Source organism: Tupaia chinensis, unplaced genomic scaffold (assembly GCF_000334495.1).
Source record: "Tupaia chinensis unplaced genomic scaffold, TupChi_1.0 Scaffold000320_1, whole genome shotgun sequence".
NCBI classification, from domain to species: domain Eukaryota; kingdom Metazoa; phylum Chordata; class Mammalia; order Scandentia; family Tupaiidae; genus Tupaia; species Tupaia belangeri.
The window spans coordinates 1,993,742-2,011,523 of NW_006159813.1; the positions used below are offsets into that span (position 1 = coordinate 1,993,742).

General features: G+C 45.1%; 3 protein-coding genes, 1 long non-coding RNA gene and 1 pseudogene across 4 annotated transcripts in view; 3 read left to right on the forward strand and 2 right to left on the reverse strand.

Moving 5' to 3' along the window:
* Nucleotides 1-7,736, reverse strand: part of GATC (glutamyl-tRNA amidotransferase subunit C) — a 9,281-nt gene extending 1,545 nt beyond the window's left edge. The window contains exons 1-3 of the mRNA XM_006151529.3: nt 7,612-7,736; nt 7,349-7,521; nt 458-561 (exon numbers count right to left, since the gene is read on the reverse strand). Coding sequence (XP_006151591.2) covers nt 458-561; nt 7,349-7,521; nt 7,612-7,692 — 358 coding nt within the window. The 5' untranslated portion in view covers nt 7,693-7,736. The remainder of the gene's footprint in view (nt 1-457; nt 562-7,348; nt 7,522-7,611) is intronic.
* A 17-nt stretch (nt 7,737-7,753) lies between these two features.
* Nucleotides 7,754-9,846, forward strand: TRIAP1 (TP53 regulated inhibitor of apoptosis 1). Its single transcript, XM_006151530.3, has 2 exons — nt 7,754-7,950; nt 8,870-9,846. The coding sequence occupies exons 1-2, from the start codon at nt 7,804-7,806 to the stop codon at nt 8,951-8,953; spliced, it is 231 nt and encodes a 76-aa protein (XP_006151592.1). The 5' UTR covers nt 7,754-7,803; the 3' UTR covers nt 8,954-9,846.
* Nucleotides 9,847-11,617: 1,771 nt separating this feature from the next.
* LOC102498623 (40S ribosomal protein S8 pseudogene) lies at nt 11,618-12,611 on the forward strand (annotated as a pseudogene).
* Nucleotides 12,612-13,862: 1,251 nt separating this feature from the next.
* On the forward strand, nt 13,863-14,684 carry LOC106735178 (uncharacterized). Its single transcript, XR_001370588.2, has 2 exons — nt 13,863-14,252; nt 14,349-14,684. It is a non-coding gene; the product is annotated as an uncharacterized LOC106735178 (long non-coding RNA).
* Nucleotides 14,546-16,889, reverse strand: COX6A1 (cytochrome c oxidase subunit 6A1). Its single transcript, XM_006151531.3, has 3 exons — nt 16,744-16,889; nt 16,453-16,595; nt 14,546-14,820 (listed from the first exon to the last, which is right to left on the reverse strand). Exons 1-3 carry the CDS (start codon nt 16,844-16,846, stop codon nt 14,737-14,739), a joined length of 330 nt encoding a protein of 109 aa, XP_006151593.2. The 5' UTR covers nt 16,847-16,889; the 3' UTR covers nt 14,546-14,736.
* Nucleotides 16,890-17,782: the final 893 nt, after the last annotated feature.

Here is a 17,782-nt window from a genome sequence, read left to right on the forward strand (position 1 = left end):
CCAGCCTGTGGCTCATAGGCTGCAGCTGGCTTGCAGATACATTCTATTTGGCCTGCATGGTAGTAATTTTGATTTGGTTGCCAATAGTTAAAATGTGGATGATATATATGCAAGATACCAAGGTTCTCTGAGAAAATAGGTTTGTTCACGTTATTACTTGGCACCAAACGGGAAGTCCTGCGTCCCAGCTGCCCCTCAGGCAGAGCTTGAGCTCCAGATTTGCCACCCACTGTAGACCGTCCTTCCCGAGCCCTGGTTTGCTCATTCCCACTCCTGACTGGCTCCTACACGTGTGTATGACCCATGGACTCTACTGCCACCTTCATGCTACCGTCCATACAGCCGCTTTCCTTTTCCAAGTGCTCTCGGTTAACATGCTTGGTCCTCAGTTCCTACTTCACTCCTTTGGTTGCTGTGAGACTGTCTGGACTGTTAACACCATCTGGGCAACACGTACCTGGGGGGGCCACAAAATACTCCTCCACGACGCGGCGGGAGTTTTGTAGTAGTTCTTCAGCACAGTTGCCTTCGATCACACGGTCCGATCTCAGGTACAGACATCTACAAAAGCAGAAGCTCACAATTACCTTCTCAGAGAACGGGGCTTCTAGGGGGTGGTGGAGCGGGTCCAGGATGGAGAACCAGGGAGCAGCACATTCTTGAGTTTGGTCACTGCTTGGAGGCACAGGCGTGTGGGCAGCAGTAGCCCAAATAACTGTCCTCGGTTTCCCAGCCACTCTGAGGTAAGTGGGAATTATTTCTGAGGATCGAGATAGGTAACAAATATTTTTAGATGATTACTACAGGCAAGTTATTTTTTGGTAAAGATGGATAAAACGCCATTTAAAATCCAGTGTGTTAAATCTAACAAGCAAAACTCGCCAAGGGAATAGGCTCCTTCCCCAGCCTGGACAACAGGCACGTACTAGAACAAGTGATGCTCTTGTTCAGGGGTGAGTGAGAGGGGGCTGGGGTGGGATGGGAAGTGAACTCCGTGGCAGTGCAGCAACACGCTCCCAGGCAAGACTCAGCACACTGAAGGACGGGCAAGGCGTTCAACAGGCTCAGCATGGCCTGCTTGAGACAGAAGAGGAAGCCGGAAACCAAAGCAGAAGGAGGAAACTTGCTCAAGATGGACTTGCTTAAAGATAATGGCACCTATGTAACCAAACTAGGACCATTCTGGTCCCCCTAAGATGTGTACTTTGTTTCTGGTAATTTGCCAGAGGGCCTCTGTGTTTGCTGGATAGAGGAAAAAGTACCATCCATAAGGGATGGTCACGTTACAATCCCTTTCTCCCGCTTTCTGGAATTTTGAGAATACAAGTACACACATCTGGCATGTTTATCTTCCTCTCCACCCCCCCCAAAGAATTAATTATTATTTTTAGGAGCCAGCAGGCAGTGTGGTTAAGAGCACTGGACTCCCACATGGCCGATCATAGTTCAATTCCCAGACCTGGCGGCTTGCTTTCTCTTTCTCTGGTCAAATTTAAATAAAATAAATAAATAAATGTAAATAGAATAATTCTTTTTTTTTAAGTAATTATTTTTAAATTTGCTATAGGGATCAGCAGGTGGCATGGTGGCTAAGGCGTTGGACATGCCCACATGGCTACACCACAGTGTGAGTCCTGGACTGGTGGCTTGCTTTCTCACTTTTCCTCTCTCTGGTCAAATTTAAAAATAAATGAATAAGTAAAGTTAAAATAATTTTTTTTGGGGGGAGAGGTTTTTGCTATAGGGCACATGTGCTTGCCAGAAAGACAGAGACAGAGTGAGAAATCACCCCCTAGAGGGGATGGCCACACCACAGTCATTTATCCATTCTCCTCTTGGGATCTTGGGCACGCATGCACATGTGCCTAGTGTGAACTTAAGCCACTGGGTCCAGGACTTAAACCACGGTCAACTACATGGGAGTCCAGCGATGTAGCCATTACACCAACTGCTGGTCCCATATTACTTTTCTTTTAATTTGCTATAGGGCACGTGCACTTACCAGAGCGAGAAAGGCAAAGAGAGAAGGCAAGCCTCTGGATCTGCGACTGGAACCACAGTTGGCCATGTGGGAATCCAGCAACTCAACCACACCACCTGCTGGCCCCTCTGGTTTGTTTTTATTTTTTGGAGATATTTTTCGCTATAGGGCACCAGACAGACAGAGACATAGAGACAGAAAGCGAGAAATCACCCCCCAGGGGGGAATGGTCATGCCACAATCCCTTCTCCTCCATTCTCCTCTCGGTATCTTGGGCACGCATGCACACGCACCCGGTGTGAGTTTTAAGCCACCGGGTCCGGGACATGAGCCGCGGTCAACTACGTGGGAGTCCAGCGACAAAGTCATTATGCTAACTGCTGGTTCCCTCTGGTGTGTTTTTCAAACCATCAGGTCTGGTGCAGTCAGCCATGTGGGGTCCAGTCCTAACTGCCATGCCAGTGGGTATTTTTTTTTTTTTTTAAGTATGGTCCACAAGGGATGGTCATGTTGCAATCCCTTTCTCTCTTCATTCTTTTTTATTAAAAACAAAACAGCCTAGGACCAGTAGATGTAATAACTATGTTGCCGGACTCCCATGTAGTCAAACACAGTTTGAGTCTCGTATGCAACAGCTTAAACTCACGTGGGGCACATGTATGAGTGCCCAAAATCCCAAGAGGAGAATGGAGGAGAAGCGATTGTGACAAAGCCTTCCCCTGGGGGATGATTTTTCACTTTCTCTGGTACACGTCCTATAGCAATAATCTCAAAGTAAATAAATAAATAAAAGCCATGCTAGTGGATTAAGAGGTGCCTGTCCTTGGGCTGGCCCACTGACCTGGTGGTTAAGTGAGTAGGATCCCATATGGCCAAGCACATGGTGTGAGTCCTGGCCCCAGCAGCTTGAGAAATGCCAGGTGAATGAGCATGTGTGCTCCAAATCCCAAAAGGATGGAGAAATGGAGGAGGAGTTGCAGTGTGACTGTGTCCTATTAGGGGGTACTTTTTGCCTCTCCCCTTTACTGGTGAGATGTGCCCTCTGGCAAAGTGCCTGCTTTGGGGGGCCCACCAGGTGGTGTGGTGGTGAAGGTGCTGGATTCCCACATGGCTGACCATAGTTTGAGTCCTGGACCTGGAGGCCTGCTTTCTCACTTTCCTTCTCTATCTTCCTCTATCTCTGGTTGAATTAACAATAATATATAAAATTAAATCATTTAAAAAACATTTCTTGGGGCCAGCAGGTAGTGCAATGGTTAAAGACGCCGGAGTCCCACGTGGCTGACTACAGTTTGAGTCCTGGACCTGGTGGTTTGCTTTCTCACTTTCCCCTTCTCTCTCTGGTCAAATTTAAAAAAAAAAAAAAAAAAAGAAAGAAAGAAATAGATAAATAATCCTTTAAAAAATATATTTCTTTAATTATTTGTTTAATTCCATTTGTTGTTATTATTACTATTTTTAATTTGACCAGAGAGAGAGAGAAAGAGAAAGGGAAAGTAAGAAAGCAAGTCAATAGGTCCAAGAGTAGAACTGCAGTAAGCCATGTGGGAATCCAGCGCCTTTAACCACCACGTCACCTACCAGCCCCCAAATTAAATAATTCTCTTTAAAATAAACTACTGTTTAGGGACCAGCAGTTGGCATAATGACTCTGTCGCTGGACTCCCATGTAGTCGACCGCGGTTCGAGTCTCGGACCTGGTGGCTTAAACTCACACTGGGCATGTATGCATGTGTGCCCAAGATCCCAAGTGCACGCGCCCTGTAGCTTAAACCTCTCAAAAGAAGAAAAAAAGATTGTTTTAAAAAAATTCCTGCTCTTGAGCAAGATGTACCATCAGCAAGACTCAAGAAACAACCATTCTCTGGGCTTCATGATATGTAGATGGGAAGCTGGAAGAGGCCAAACAGAAACCTGAGCTTACTACAAACAAGGCTTCAGTATTGTTTCAGGGCATGAACTTTCATGACTGGAGGTCTAAGCCCGCCTCTAGATACTTGGAGTAAAAAGCCACCTAGTAAATCACTGATGGGGAGCAGCCAAGTATTTTCTGCTTTGAGTGGGAAACGGTAGGAAACTGAGGGCTAACCCTAATGGGGTTTGAGTCATGTGACAAAGGGGAGCAGATGAGACGAACATCTGGGCAAAGGCTGTACATGAGGGCTCAGTTGTCACAATGAGACTCTTTAAGGAAAGGAGGAGTTCTTTAGTGGCACCCAGCTCAGAGTGTAAAGAGTGGAGCTCAGGAATCGATCCAAGATTTGGCACTGTTTTAACCTTGAGCAGCTATGATCTTTCTCTAGACCTTAAGTTGCTTGTCCAAAAAAAAAAAAGTAGTGAGAGCATGGTCACTGGGGCACTGGACTCGCATATTGCTGATTGTAGTTTGAGTCCTGGACCTGGCAGCTTGTTTTCTCATTTTCCTCTTTCTCTGGTCAAAATTTTAAAAATAATAAATAAGACAATTATTAAAAAAACAAAACAAAAAAAAAAACTGTGGGCCAGCCTGTGTCTTGGTGGTTAAGGTGGCTGGGTCCAACGTGGCTGACTGCGAGAGTTCACGTCTCGACCCAATGACCTGAAAAACACGCTTGTTTATATGTGTGCCCCAAATCCCAGCAGCAGGGGGGAGAAATGGAGAAGGGATTGTGGCGTGACTACTTCCCATGGAGGGGTGCTTTCTCACATTCCCTCTATTTTTCTTTCTCTTGCCAGTACACAGGTCCTCTGACCAAAAAACCAAAACCAAAGCCATTTTGTTAAGTTTCTTGCAATAACCTTTCGGGGAACAAAACAAAACTTACAGCTTACACCAGAATATATAAAATGGACTACACATGAATTAGCAATAATAACTGAGCACTGGGGCCAGGTACGGCTAAACCCACATGGGAAAGGTCCTGGGCTTATGTCCAGGGACCACCTTGAGCATGCTAGGCAAGTGCCTTGGCATGATCAGGCAGGCTCCAGACTGGCGATTGGTCATGTGAAGACTCTTGGGGTGACTGTCTCCCTATCCTGAAAGAAATAAACTTAATAATACTAAACACTGCTTTAACTTTGCCTTTTCTATTAAATATATTAGAAATGTTCCATATCCGCATTTATGATGTTACTTACATGCTGATATGTACATAATACAGCTTTTTATTTTTTCAGTGTAAGGAAAAGGTAGTTTATTCAGTAAAAGTGAAAGTACACTCCTGGTAGGTGGGAACAGGCCTCAGCAGTTAGAGAAAGAGTAGATCAAAAGGCTATTTGTTAATTATTTTTAACAAAATGCCAAACATTCCATTGTATGATGACATGTGTGCCATAATGGCAAACATATATAACATATTTATAAAAAACATATATATATATATATATATATATATATATATATATATATATATATAAGTTAGAATAATTCTCACTACCCCCCTACTCTGTCCTTCTCTGGTCAAATTTAAATAAATAAATAAATGAAGTTAAAATAATTATTTTAAAAAATAAGTAAATAAATCAAGTTAAATTTTTAAAAAGTTCTGGGACCAGAATCAGCATACGGCATAATGGTCACAGCGCCGGACTCCCACATAGTCAACCATGGTTTGAGTCCCAGATCCAGTGGCTTAAAATTCATACTGGGCATGTATGTGTGCATGCCCAAGATCCCGAGGGAAGAATGGAGGATAAGGGATTGTGGCGTGGCGTGGCCATCCTCCCTGGGGGATGATTTCTTGCTTTCTGTCTCTGTCTCTGTCTGGAAAGCACATAGCAAAAATCTCTTCTCAAAAAAAAAAAATCTTAAAAATGAAAAGATGATAAAGTCAACAAAAGTAATAAAAACTATCATTTAAAAATTATTTAATTCAATTTGTTAATTTTATATTTGACCAGAAAGAGATAAGAGAGAGAAAGGGAAAGGGAGAAAGCAAGCCGCCTGTTTTGGGACTTGAACTGCAGTCAGCCATGTGGGAGTTCAGTGCTTTTAGCCACCATGCCAACTGCCAGCCCCAATAAAAATCATCATTAAAAAAAAAAATTCAACAAGAGGGGTTAAAAACCATCATTTAAAAAAAAATTCAACAAGAGGGGCTGGCAGGCGATACAGTGGTTAAAGTGCTGGACTCCCACATGGGCGACTACAGTTTGTCTTGGACTTGGTGGCTTCCTTTCTCACTTTCCTTTTCTCTTTGTCGTCAAAATAATAATAATAATAAAATTAATCAAATAAAATAAAACAATTCTTTACCAAAAAATTCAGCAATATGGGACCAACAGATGGTGTAATGGTTTCTGGTTTGCTTCCCAGAGGTTTTTGCTATAATTTGTACGCTAGCCCGGTGTGAGGTTTAAGTCACCGGGTCTGGGACTCGAACCGCGTTTGTCTACGTGGGAGTCCAGCGATGTAACCATTACACCATGTGCTGGTCCCCAGAGGAGGAGTACGAAGGAGAAGGGATTGCGGTGTGGCCATACCCCCTGGGGGTTGATTTCTCGATTTCTGTCTCTGACTCTAGCGAGCGCCTGCGCCTATAGCAAAAATCTCTAAAAATGCCAAAAAATCTAACAGACGGGGGGCCAGCAGATGGCATGGGGGTTAAGGTGCTGGGCTCCCCCTTGGGTGACCACGGACCCCATAGCTTGAAAATCACTCCCTCTGTATGTGTGTGAGTGTGGGTGTGGGTCTCGCATGCGTGTGCGCGCGCATGTCTGTGTGGCGCGCATGCGCGACCACCCAAACTCTCAGAATGAAGAAGGGGTTGGGGCGTGGCTATCCCACCAGGGGGAGTAACTTCTATCTCACTCTCTCCATCCAGTGCCCTATGGCAAAAACTTTAAAAAAAGAAAAGAAAAACCCAATAGGATAAAGAGCTAGTGACAGCAAAGGGAGAATGAATTCGGAGTGGTCAGGAGAGATCTAGACAAATGAACTAAGACCCAAGTGCCAATACGGCCACAGCCACACAAATGATCGGAGCCTGGCTGTCCAAGCAAAGCGAAAGTCAAGTGCAGAGATCCCGAGGGGACGAACTTGGCTAGTCGCACAAAGTTAGGGATGCCAGGGTGGCTGGAGGGCGCAGGAAGGGCAGAGCTTAAGTCCCGGTGGGTTGACAGGGACTCTGAAGCCGGGCTTGGAAGGCAGCAATGAGCAGTTCAGTCTTCCTATTGACACTGGGGAGAACCCGAGGGTTTGAAACGGGAGTGACGGGATCCAGATAAACAAGTGGAACAGTGAAGTCACCTACCCGCAGGGTGACCACGGGCAAGTTCCTGGGTCTCGCTCCCGTTCTTTCACCCTCAGTGAAATGGGCTATCTCCACTTTAACGGGCTGCCAAGGCGCCACACGCAAGGCTTCGGGGCCCGGGCCGGGAGTTTACCTGTCCTCCAGCACCGACTCCAAGGGCTCCACTCTATCGGTGTCCACTGCGCGGAGCCGGTCAGCAAAGGCAATGGCTTTTTCCAGCCGTGTCACCGCCTCGCGGTTGCCGAAATCCACAAGCGCATGACGCTCCAGGTGCTGAAGCATCTCCGCTGTGATCCGGCCACTTCCCTGGGGAATGAGGCAGGGAGTAGGGGGTCACGCGCGGGGCCTCCTCTGCCACCCAACCTGTCCCGCCACCGGCTTGTCCATGGCCTTTACCGGAGGATGTGCCTTGGAGCTGAAGCCCCGGTACCTGCCGCCTGGAGCCCTAAGGCAAAGCCATACGGTACGCCCCCACATCTTTCCCTTTCTCGGCTCCCGTAGTGCGCAGAGCGTCACGCCGAGCGACGCACTTGAGAATGACGACATCGGAGTGCGCCCCCTGCCGTCGTCCCCGTCGTAGCCGTCGCCATGAACAGCGTCGGGGAGGCTTGCACAGACATGAAGCGCGAGTACGATCAGTGCTTCAATCGCTGGTTTGCCGAAAAGTTCCTCAAAGGGGACGGCTCCGGGGACCCGTGCACCGACCTCTTCAAGCGCTACCAGCAGTGTGTCCAGGTGAGCCGCGCCACCGGAGCCCTCTTACCTCCACCCCTGGGTTCCGCATTCTCTGCGGTGTCCCCTGCCACACGCCTCTCATCCTGCCGGAGTTTGGACGGACAGATGGAGAAAAGCTGCTGTGAGGCCAGTGGCAGGAGCCATCTCCCCAACTCCACCACCGAGGCCGCTTGGGTGTCTCTCCGAACCAAGCGAAATACCTTTGTAATACTTTCCTTTTCACGGAGCGCAGAAACATCCATCGGCTCTTTTGGTGCCCACCCTAAACTTGCAGAGTGGTCGTACTAATACCCAGAAACAGGAAGAGATTGGCCCAAGCTCACTAGAATCCTTGGTTGTTTTCCAGTTGGTGCACTTTGCCACCATTACAGCAAGGGGCTGGGCAGCGTGTTGGCCCTTCTTCGACCTGTTACATACTGCCGAGAGCCCCATTGTTTTTGTTGTTATAACCCCTGCATCGGCCTCGCTCGCTCTCCACCAATCCCCAACTGCAGCTAGTTTTCATTCCGGCCTATTGACGTGGAACTGTAACAGCGCTGGGCAAAACATTTGAAATAAGTTAACCCAGAAGTCTCCATTATAAGTCCAGGAGGTAGTTGCCATCTTTTTCCCACTGCTGATGAGGAGAGGGAGACTTGCTCAGTGTCATGTAGCCAGTTAAGTCTTTAAACTCATGTTTGTCACTAAAATAAAATGGTGACACTGTGTTTCAAATATCACTTCTGAAGACTGACATTTCCCTCATATTTCTTTCAGTCTCTGGTTTTACTCTTGATTTCTTCACAATGGTATTTCAGTTTGAATCATGATCGTTAGTCTCTCTAGTCTACTCTAATTTTGCTTTGACACCATTGTGTTTTATTTGCAGTTTGGTCAAGCTTCATATAGACCTCTGTAATGTGTTTTTTCTCCCTATCAGAAAGCAATAAAGGAGAAAGAGATTCCTATTGAAGGACTGGAGTTCATGGGCCATGGCAAAGAAAAGCCCGAAAACTCTTCTTGACTTTGACAATCACCTTGAAAATGGATTCCTCAAATCAGGAAATTGAGGTCTCTGGATCTTGTCATCTGGGCTGTGAAGAGAGCCCTCGGATTTAATGAATTAGGAGGGAGTTTCATTTCCTCCCTGATGCTTTCTTCTCACTGGTAAAAGACGATGAACCATCACTCTGAGATGATTTCTTACTTGCTCTGGCATCTTGCAGGAACTCCATCAGTATGAGCTAATACTGAACAATTTCTTGGGATTATGGTTGCAATACTTGGTCTGGGATCTGCTTTAAATATGCCTAGTATGTCAATAATGATAAACTAGTCAGGATGATCAGAGTTGCCTGACCTCTTGATTTGTGCTGCAAAGGACAATATATACACCATACTGGGATCGCCATTCACGAAAGCAGTTGGTTAGGACGTCTTTTTATTCCCGCTCAGGGAGCAAAAGCTCTGAAAAGGGATCCATCCAGGCACAACGGTTTCAATCAATGCTTGGGAGCACAGTTTTATTTTTATATAGTACCTAACAGTTAAGGTTGCTGGTGGCCTGGGTTAACAAAGAGGAAGACAACTTTTAACAGTTCCCTGCCTTAATGAAGTTGTCAGATTGAAGACATGAAAGCTTCAGGAATGGCACAGTAAACACCATTTCAGAGCTCACAGGAGTTTAGGAATTAGGATATAGGGAGTAGCTGTGAAGGAAGAACCTAAATTGCAAAGATATGCTATTGCCAGCTTTTAACCCAAGTCAATGAATTAAGTCAACCTGCATATCATGAAAGTGCCAAAATGCTGCACCTGATTAAACGGGAGGAAAAGGTGTTTGCTTTATTTGCCTTGCTTGCCCACCTTGCTCAAATGTCTGTAATCATGAAGATGGAATAAACTGTTAACATTTAATTTCTGTCATTTGCCCCTGGAACTCAGTGCACTTTATGGAATAACTGTTAACCTAGGGCCCTACGTATCTCATATGCACACTAGGAAGAGTTTTAATTTAATGTCTACAGTAGGCTACACAAGTACCTCCTTAAAGGCTAGCTCATGGCCTAGTATCAATAGCTAAGGTGGGTAGATCCCACATGGCCAACCACATGGTTCAAGTCCTAAACCTGGTGACTTGAGATACATGTGGGGTATGTGTGCATGTGTTCCCAAAATCCCAACAGGAGGAAGGAATGGAGAAGGGATTGCAGAATGATTATGCTCCATAAGGGGACGCTTTTTCACGTTCCCTTTCTGTCTCCAGTGATCACACATGCCCTCTGGCAAATTAAAAATAAATTTATTCTAATTTAAAAATAATTTATACTATAGTACTAAAAAAAGTCAGCATTAGGTGAACACTTAAATAGAATGTTATGCAATCCTCATAATAGCATATCTTAAGAGAAGTATTTTAATTTACTATATGCCCAAAGATGGTATGAAACTTGATTTCCAGAAGGCTTAAATTCTATTATCTATTCTCTACTTTACCAATTACTACTTCATATTTAATGTGACTTTAAATGTCAATCCCTTAATGTCATTTCAAACATTCTACACTTACATTTTCTGACTAGTGAAGATCCGTGATCCAAGTACTACAAAACGAACATTAGCTGGAGGCCAGGCAGCAAGCTGAAGTTAGGTAAATTTACACCAAACTCCACCTGACAACAACCAAAACAGCTCTCCAGAGGCTCAGAAGTGTGGGCTGTGAAAGAGCAGATTCCGTCTTTTCTCATTGTTTATGGCTTTCACATCAGTTTCCATAAGCCTCACCTTTGCGTTACCAGTTTAATGCTATACACTACAGAACACCTCATAGCCTCTTGACCCTTACCATAAAGCCGTCCCGTGATGCACTGAGAAAAAACTGGCTGCAAGTAAACTATGTTAACTGTAATTCCTGTCGAGGAGTCTGCTGATGTGAAAAAGTTACACAGAGGACATGTATCTGACTATTCTTCCTAGACTAAGGTGCTTTCCAGGAGGCCTGGGAGAGTCATGCCTACAAACATGACTCTTTCTGTAAAAGACTGCCTGCCTTAGCGATCGTGGGCAGCTCCTTGCATCCTGACCTTAGCAGGGATCACCAGCTAGCGAGGCCTTATTATCTACATTCAGGTTAAATTCAGACATTCTTTTTTTAAAAGATAGTTTTTATTCTTTATTATTTTTTAAGTTTGCTATAGGGCACGTGTGCTCACCACAGGGGGTGGGGAGGGTGAAAAAACAAGCTACCGATTCAGGACTCGAACTGCAGATGGCCATATAGGAGTCTAGTGCCTTAACTATCTCCACCTACTGGCCCCACAGTTGAAGTCCTAGACCTGGCAGCTCAAAAATCATGTCGGTGCATGTGTACATGGCTAAAATCCCTAGAGGAGAATGGACAAGGGACTGCGGCATGGCCATCTCCCCCTAGGAGGTGATTTCTCACTTTCCTTCTCTCTGCCACTGTCTCTCTCTGCCAAGTGCATGCATCTTATGGCAAAAATCCTAAAAGGAAAAAAATTTTCAGATTAATTTCACATTTTATGTAAAGTGTCCATCAGGATATATATACTTTTAAGAGTAATTTTTGTTAGAGGGCATATATGCTTGCCAGAGAAAGTGAGAAGTCACCCCCTGGGGAGATGGCCACCCCACAATCCCTTCTCCTCTCGGGATTTTGCACATGCATGCCATACACCCAGTGTGAGTTTTAAGCCACTGGGTCTAGGACTTGAACCATGGTCAACTATGTGGGAGTCCAGTGATGTAACCATTATGCCATCCATTGATCCCTAACCTAAGCATTTCTAAACCAGGGTCTGACAGCTGGTGGTGGTTAAGGTACTGGATTCCCACATGTCAGACTGCAATTAAGAGTCCCAGACCTGGTAGCTTACTTTCTCAACTTTCTCTCTTTTTGGTTAACGTAATAATAAAGCTCTTTTCAGCTGGTGCAGAGTGATGTGTATTTCTCAGGACAACTGGCACAAGTGCCACATGACTGAGGGCAAGAGAAAGCCCTACCACAAGAAGTGGAAGTATGAGCTGGGACACTAGGATCACCCCCCACCCCCGCTGCATATACATAGTCTGTGTGCTGGGAGGTAACAATACTGTGCCCTGAGGCTGGACATGGGCAACTTTTCTTGGGGCTCAGAGTGTTGTACATGCAAAACAAGGACCATCGATGTTGTCTACAAACGCAGCCAATAATGAGCTAGTCTGCACCAAAGCAATGAAGAACTGCATCGTGTTCATTAACAGCACACCGTACAACAGTGGTACGAGTCCCACTATGCACTGCCCCTGGGCTGCAAGGCGGCGGCCAAGCTGACTCCTGAGGAGGAAGAGATTTTAAACAAAAAACAGTCAAAGAAATTCAGTAGAAATACAATGAAAGGAAAAAGAATGCCAAAATCAGCCGTCTCCTGAAGGAGCAGTTCCAGCAGGGCAAGCTGCTTGCGTGAACTGCATCCAGACCAGGCCAGTGTGGCTGTGCAGCTGGCTATGTGCTGGAGGGCAAGGAGCTGTTCTACCTGAGGAAAATCGAAGCCCAGAAAGGCAAATAAACCTTCCTGTCTTTGCTCTGTAATAAAGCTGTTTAGGGGGCCAGCAGATGGTGTGGTGGTCAAGGTGCTGGATACTCCCACATGGCTGACCACAGTTTGAGTCCCAGACCTGGTGGCTGGCTTTGTCACTTTTCCTTTCTCTTTGTCTCTCTCTGGTCAAATTAAAAAATAAGTGAATGGATAAATTAAATTTTAAAAAGTATATTTTTAAAAAATGTGTTTATTGTTCAAAATAATAACAATAATAATAAAGAAAATGATCTCTTAAAATTTTGGGGCCAGCAGGTGGCATGGTGGTTAAGGGTGCTCGACTCCCATATGACCAATCGAGGTTTGAGTCCCAGACCGGGCAGCTTGCTTTCTCACTTTCTCTCACTGTCCCTCTTTGGTCAAATTAAAATAAAGTTAAATAAATTAATTCTTAAAAAGAAATTTCTAAATAAACTCACCTATAACCTACCAGTTCCTGCTTCCAGAAGACCCATATTTTGGGGCCAGGCCAATGAAGAGACTCCTTATGATGACTCTTTATGATGATTCTGTCTGTCTGCTGCCCTCAGAACTGAATAAAAGAACTGCTACATCTAAGCACCCCAGAGAGCACTTTCCTGTTTTTCTGGGCTTGGTTGCTTAAAATCATGCTAGAATAAACCATGTTAATTACTGCTTCTACAGAGCTTAGTTATTTCCATTGTTAATATGCTAGATCAGAAATTCACTTCTGAACCTGACTTTTGGAAAATATCTTGAACAAGCCTCTTCTGCTTCAATTGAGGGAGTAAGAAAATTGAGGGAGTAAGAAGTACAGTCTAATTAATTAGTTGCCAGAAGAGATTTAAGTATAACTCAAGTTCAAGTGTCAGGTGCCTAACCCTATTCACATTACTGGTCAATCTGAAAGACCAGATAATAGTAGCTACCTGCTTGATGGCCACATTCTGTCAAAAGTAATAGCATCTGAAATTGCTCCAGAGAGAATAATTCTGATGTTCCTTGCTCTATTTTGACTTCTGTCCTCTCTATATATTAACTTTGGGACCAGCAAGTGGTGTGGTGGTAGAGGTGCTAGATTCCAATATGGCCAAATGCAGTTCAAGTCCTAGTCTTGGTGGCTTGGAAATCACAACAAATAAATAGATTATAAAGTATTTAAAAAGAATGAGAGATGCTTTAACTAAATATACATGGGGGCCAGCAGGTGGCATAATGGTTAAGGTGATGGACTCCCACAGGGTCAACTCATTCAAGTCTCACTCCCAGTGGCTTGAAAGTCACACCAGGCAGATGTGCATGCCCCGAATCCTGAGAATGGATTGCAGTATGGTCATATGCAAGGTGACTTCTTGCTTCCTGTCTGTCTTTCTGGTGAGCACATGTGCCATATAGCAAAAAATTATCAAAAAATTAAAGTGACTTAACCTACCTAAGCTACTTCACAGTCCTTGAATTCATGTGAGGAATTAGCTGCCCCTTGAGGGTGATTTGCAACTATACTACTACTACTACTGGGTATCCCTTCTGATTCTTGACCGAGGAAAATTTTAATTCCAAAAACAAAACCAATCCTCTAAGCAGAAATGTATCATGTTGCCTTTATTTCTCCAAAGGTTTCTGGCTCTGCTAGCCTTCAGGGTGCTGAGATGAGCGTTATCATAAAGAATGAACCCTTTGGAGAAAATGATCCACTGCAGGGAATATTCTTCAGCAAATGGGACAAGAGGAAGCTGAGACCCGGAGGCCTCTTAAGAATCACAGGTACCTCTTCTGTTGGCCATTCAATGTCTTTGCCTTCCAAACTCCGGCAAGGACCCAGTCTGGATACTTAATTGGCTCCATTGCTCTGTGTTTTAGGTCCCTCAGCCTCACCTACCCCAGGCACAGATAACCCCAGGTCCTGTTATAAGCATTTTTAAGCAGTGAGCTGAATTGGACTTAAAATACCATGAACAGCAGCTATAGATCTTCACTGCAGAAACAGAAATAACATGAATGCTAATTTCTGAGAGAAAACACAACCAAAGAATTCAAGTCTCAGCTCATGACCAAGCTAAGTTTATGTTATTTATTTAAGCCATCTCTTGCTGCAAGCAAAGGATGGGAGATCAGCATACTTGTCATCATTTGCTACAAGTGAAGAAGGTGAGCTTAAGGTCCCGTACTCTTTTCTGGTCCACGTGCAGAGTAATGGTCCAAACCAGTGTTGTGGTCCCCAGTGCCTGGGTAGTGGTCCATGTTCTCTTTATTCATCTTCATAGCCAGTCGGAAGCGGATTCACATGAGGGTTATGGAATAGAGTATGGTTACCATCTCCCCAGGGGAAGGGCTGTAGAGCGAAGATGCCAATTAATAATTCCAGAAAATAATTCACAAAGAGCACTGCCATGAACTGTTTAAAACTGAGTGATACATAATACGTAAAAACAAATGGAAATTAGTGTTTTGACTACTGGTGTTGTTCAACCTTCCCATAACTTAAGGGTGCTGCTATAACTCTGGGGGAGGTCCCTTTTAAAAGTATTTCTAAATAGTAGGAAAAGCAAGCTAAAGTTACTCAAGCTTCTCCCTGACACCCAGTAATCCAGTGTTTATGGAAGTCACTTCAAATCACCTGTATCAGGACTATAGGGGTGTGTGTGTGTGTGTGTGGGAGAGGCCCATTTAAATGCAGATTTCTGGACTCCAACCCAGATTTGAAATAATCTCTGGATTAGAAAACTGCAATCCACCCTCAATTATGTTGCCCAAAACCTTTGAAAAGCACTGCTTGATGGCAACAGTTTACAACCCAGGGGATGTTGCCTTTCAAGACACAATGGTTAGGCCAGAAGGTGGCATGGTGGTTGAGGAGCTGGACTCCCACATGGTTGACTGTGGTTTGAGTCCCGGATCTGGCGGCTCCCTTTCTCATTCGCTCTTTCTCTGGTCAAATGAAAAAAATGATGAATAGAAAGAAAAAGATGAATAAAATTAAATAAATCTTTTTTTTTTTTAAAGGAACACAATGTTTAGTAGCTGGAGACTGTGTGCGCGCATGCGTGTGCACACATGTATACTAGTGCCATCTAGTGGGTAGAAGCCAAGGATGCTAAACATCTCATGTGTGAGAATTATCCAGCCCAAGTCGTTAATAGCGCCAAGGTTTAGAAACCTTATTGTATGGCTCCATTCTACTGTATCAAGATGAGAGTAGGGCTCAGACATACTAGTTCTACATAGGCTGGCTGGGTGATATAACAGTTATTAAAGAACTCAGAAGAGGCCCTTGTTTAAAATACAGCAAGCAATGGAAACCATGTGATTGTAACTATATCTACATCAATAGCCAGAAGATGGGTGGCGGGGAGACAGCAGGTAGTGTAGTGGTTAAGGCACCTGACTCCCACATGGCTGATTGCAGTTTGAATCCCAGACCTGGCGGCTTGTTTTCTCATTTTCCCTTTCTCTCTCTCTCTCTGGTTTAATTTTAAAATGACAATAACATAATTAAATAAAAATAACTATTTTAAAAAATAGCTAAAGGATCAACTAATTGAAAAGATAAGGTATTTGTGGGGGACAGAGTAAGCTGTCAGTCTTCATTATGCAGCTAGTACCTGCCAGATGCCAGGGTCTTAGATCCGTAAACCACCTTCAGACTGCCACTTTAAGAGGGCTTCTCAAGCCTCCAAGTTTTACACAATGGACAATGTTTCAGAATTTATCAAAAGGCAAGAGTGGTGGTGAATCAGAGAAAATAAAAACTGAAGGGCACTTGTATGACCTTGGAGAAAAATACTGAGCTGTGACCCCTCCCAAGTCTCAGTTTTCCTGATTTAAAAATAAAATACACGTTCTGTTTCTGAGGATTAAACGAGAAACTCCGCGCCTGGCTGCCCCGCTCTTAGAGAATCCAGAACTTGCACTGGGGCATACTCGGGAAAGAGGACTGACGCTTGAAGGGGCTGCAAGGGCGTACCTTGGACCTGATGCGGAGATGGGGGTAGGCGATGAACTCGGGTCTCTCGTGCTCCTCGTGGTGCGACTTCAGGAAGACGTTCAGCATGCTCACTCCCACCCCCGGGAGCGCGACGAAGTAAGTGAGGGCCTTCCACATGCGAGCTGCGGAGAGGCAGCCCAGCTCAGCCCTGCTGCAGAGCCTGCCCGGATCTCACTCCCCTTCCCCCCAGGCCTCAAGCCAAGGTCACGGTTCTGCCCCACCTCGCCCAAGTGTGGCTGAGAACCGCCCTGCCGAACCCAGCCCCAGTACCTGAGCCCTCCTCGCCATGAGCGCCACTCGACATAGGCCGCCCCAGCTGTGGGCAGGACCGGCTTAGCAGCCGAGACACCTGGAGCACAGCTGCCGCCGCCATGTTTGATAGACCGCGTCGGCGCCGGAAGCGGAAGTAATCAATGGGCCCCGAAGGCGGGACCATAACTTCAAACGGAAGTTCCTATTGGGAGACACCTTCTCGTTTTAACCTGCCCGCTGTCATCCGGGACCACCGAGTCCTTGGGAAAATCCTGGGAGGCAACGAGCATGCGCGTCCTTTCCCCGTTGAGCTTTTTCCTCGCGCGCATGCGTGTGCCCCATAGTAACCACCTTGGTTTTGCGTAAGCGCCGAAGAAGGGAGTTTGGGTGGTCCCTTGGGCATCTAGGATTTCTCCCTTCCTAGCAGTCTGTGAACAGCATCTGGAAGTTCCGAGCGCCAGCCAGCCTATCTAAAATGCTGTTCCCCTGCCTTGCCATACTCTTAATTTTCTTTTTTTTGGTAATCATGATACCTGACATAATTTTTCATGGCACTTGACATTATCATTGTAGTCACTGTTATTTTGCTTGGCTCCCCCAGCAGAATATAAATTCTGTGATGGCAAGAGTTTACCACTGCAGCATTCTTAGAGCAATTTGGAAGGATGTAATCTGGAATTGTGCCTGGCAGGTAGCAGGTGCTTACTACAAATTTGCTGAATGTATGCATGCATGCTTGCATGAATGAATGAGTAGCAACTAGAAACGGAAAGAGTCTTGGAATTGGTGCCAGAAAAATCTGGATTCTAATGCCAGATCAACATCTACAGCTTTCACCTTCTAGTCATCCTGGCTTTCCCTTCAAATTCTGAAAACAAAAATTGGCTTCTGCTAAATTTTGTCTGTGTAATTCTTCCCTTGCCTCTTTCCTTTTCCTTTCCTGTATTTGTCTAAAGATAGTTTTAAATATAAAAGCTAGGGAACAGCAGATGGCGTCGTTGTAGTCCCACGTAGTCAACCATGGTTCGAGTTCCTGACCTGGTGACTTAAAACTTAC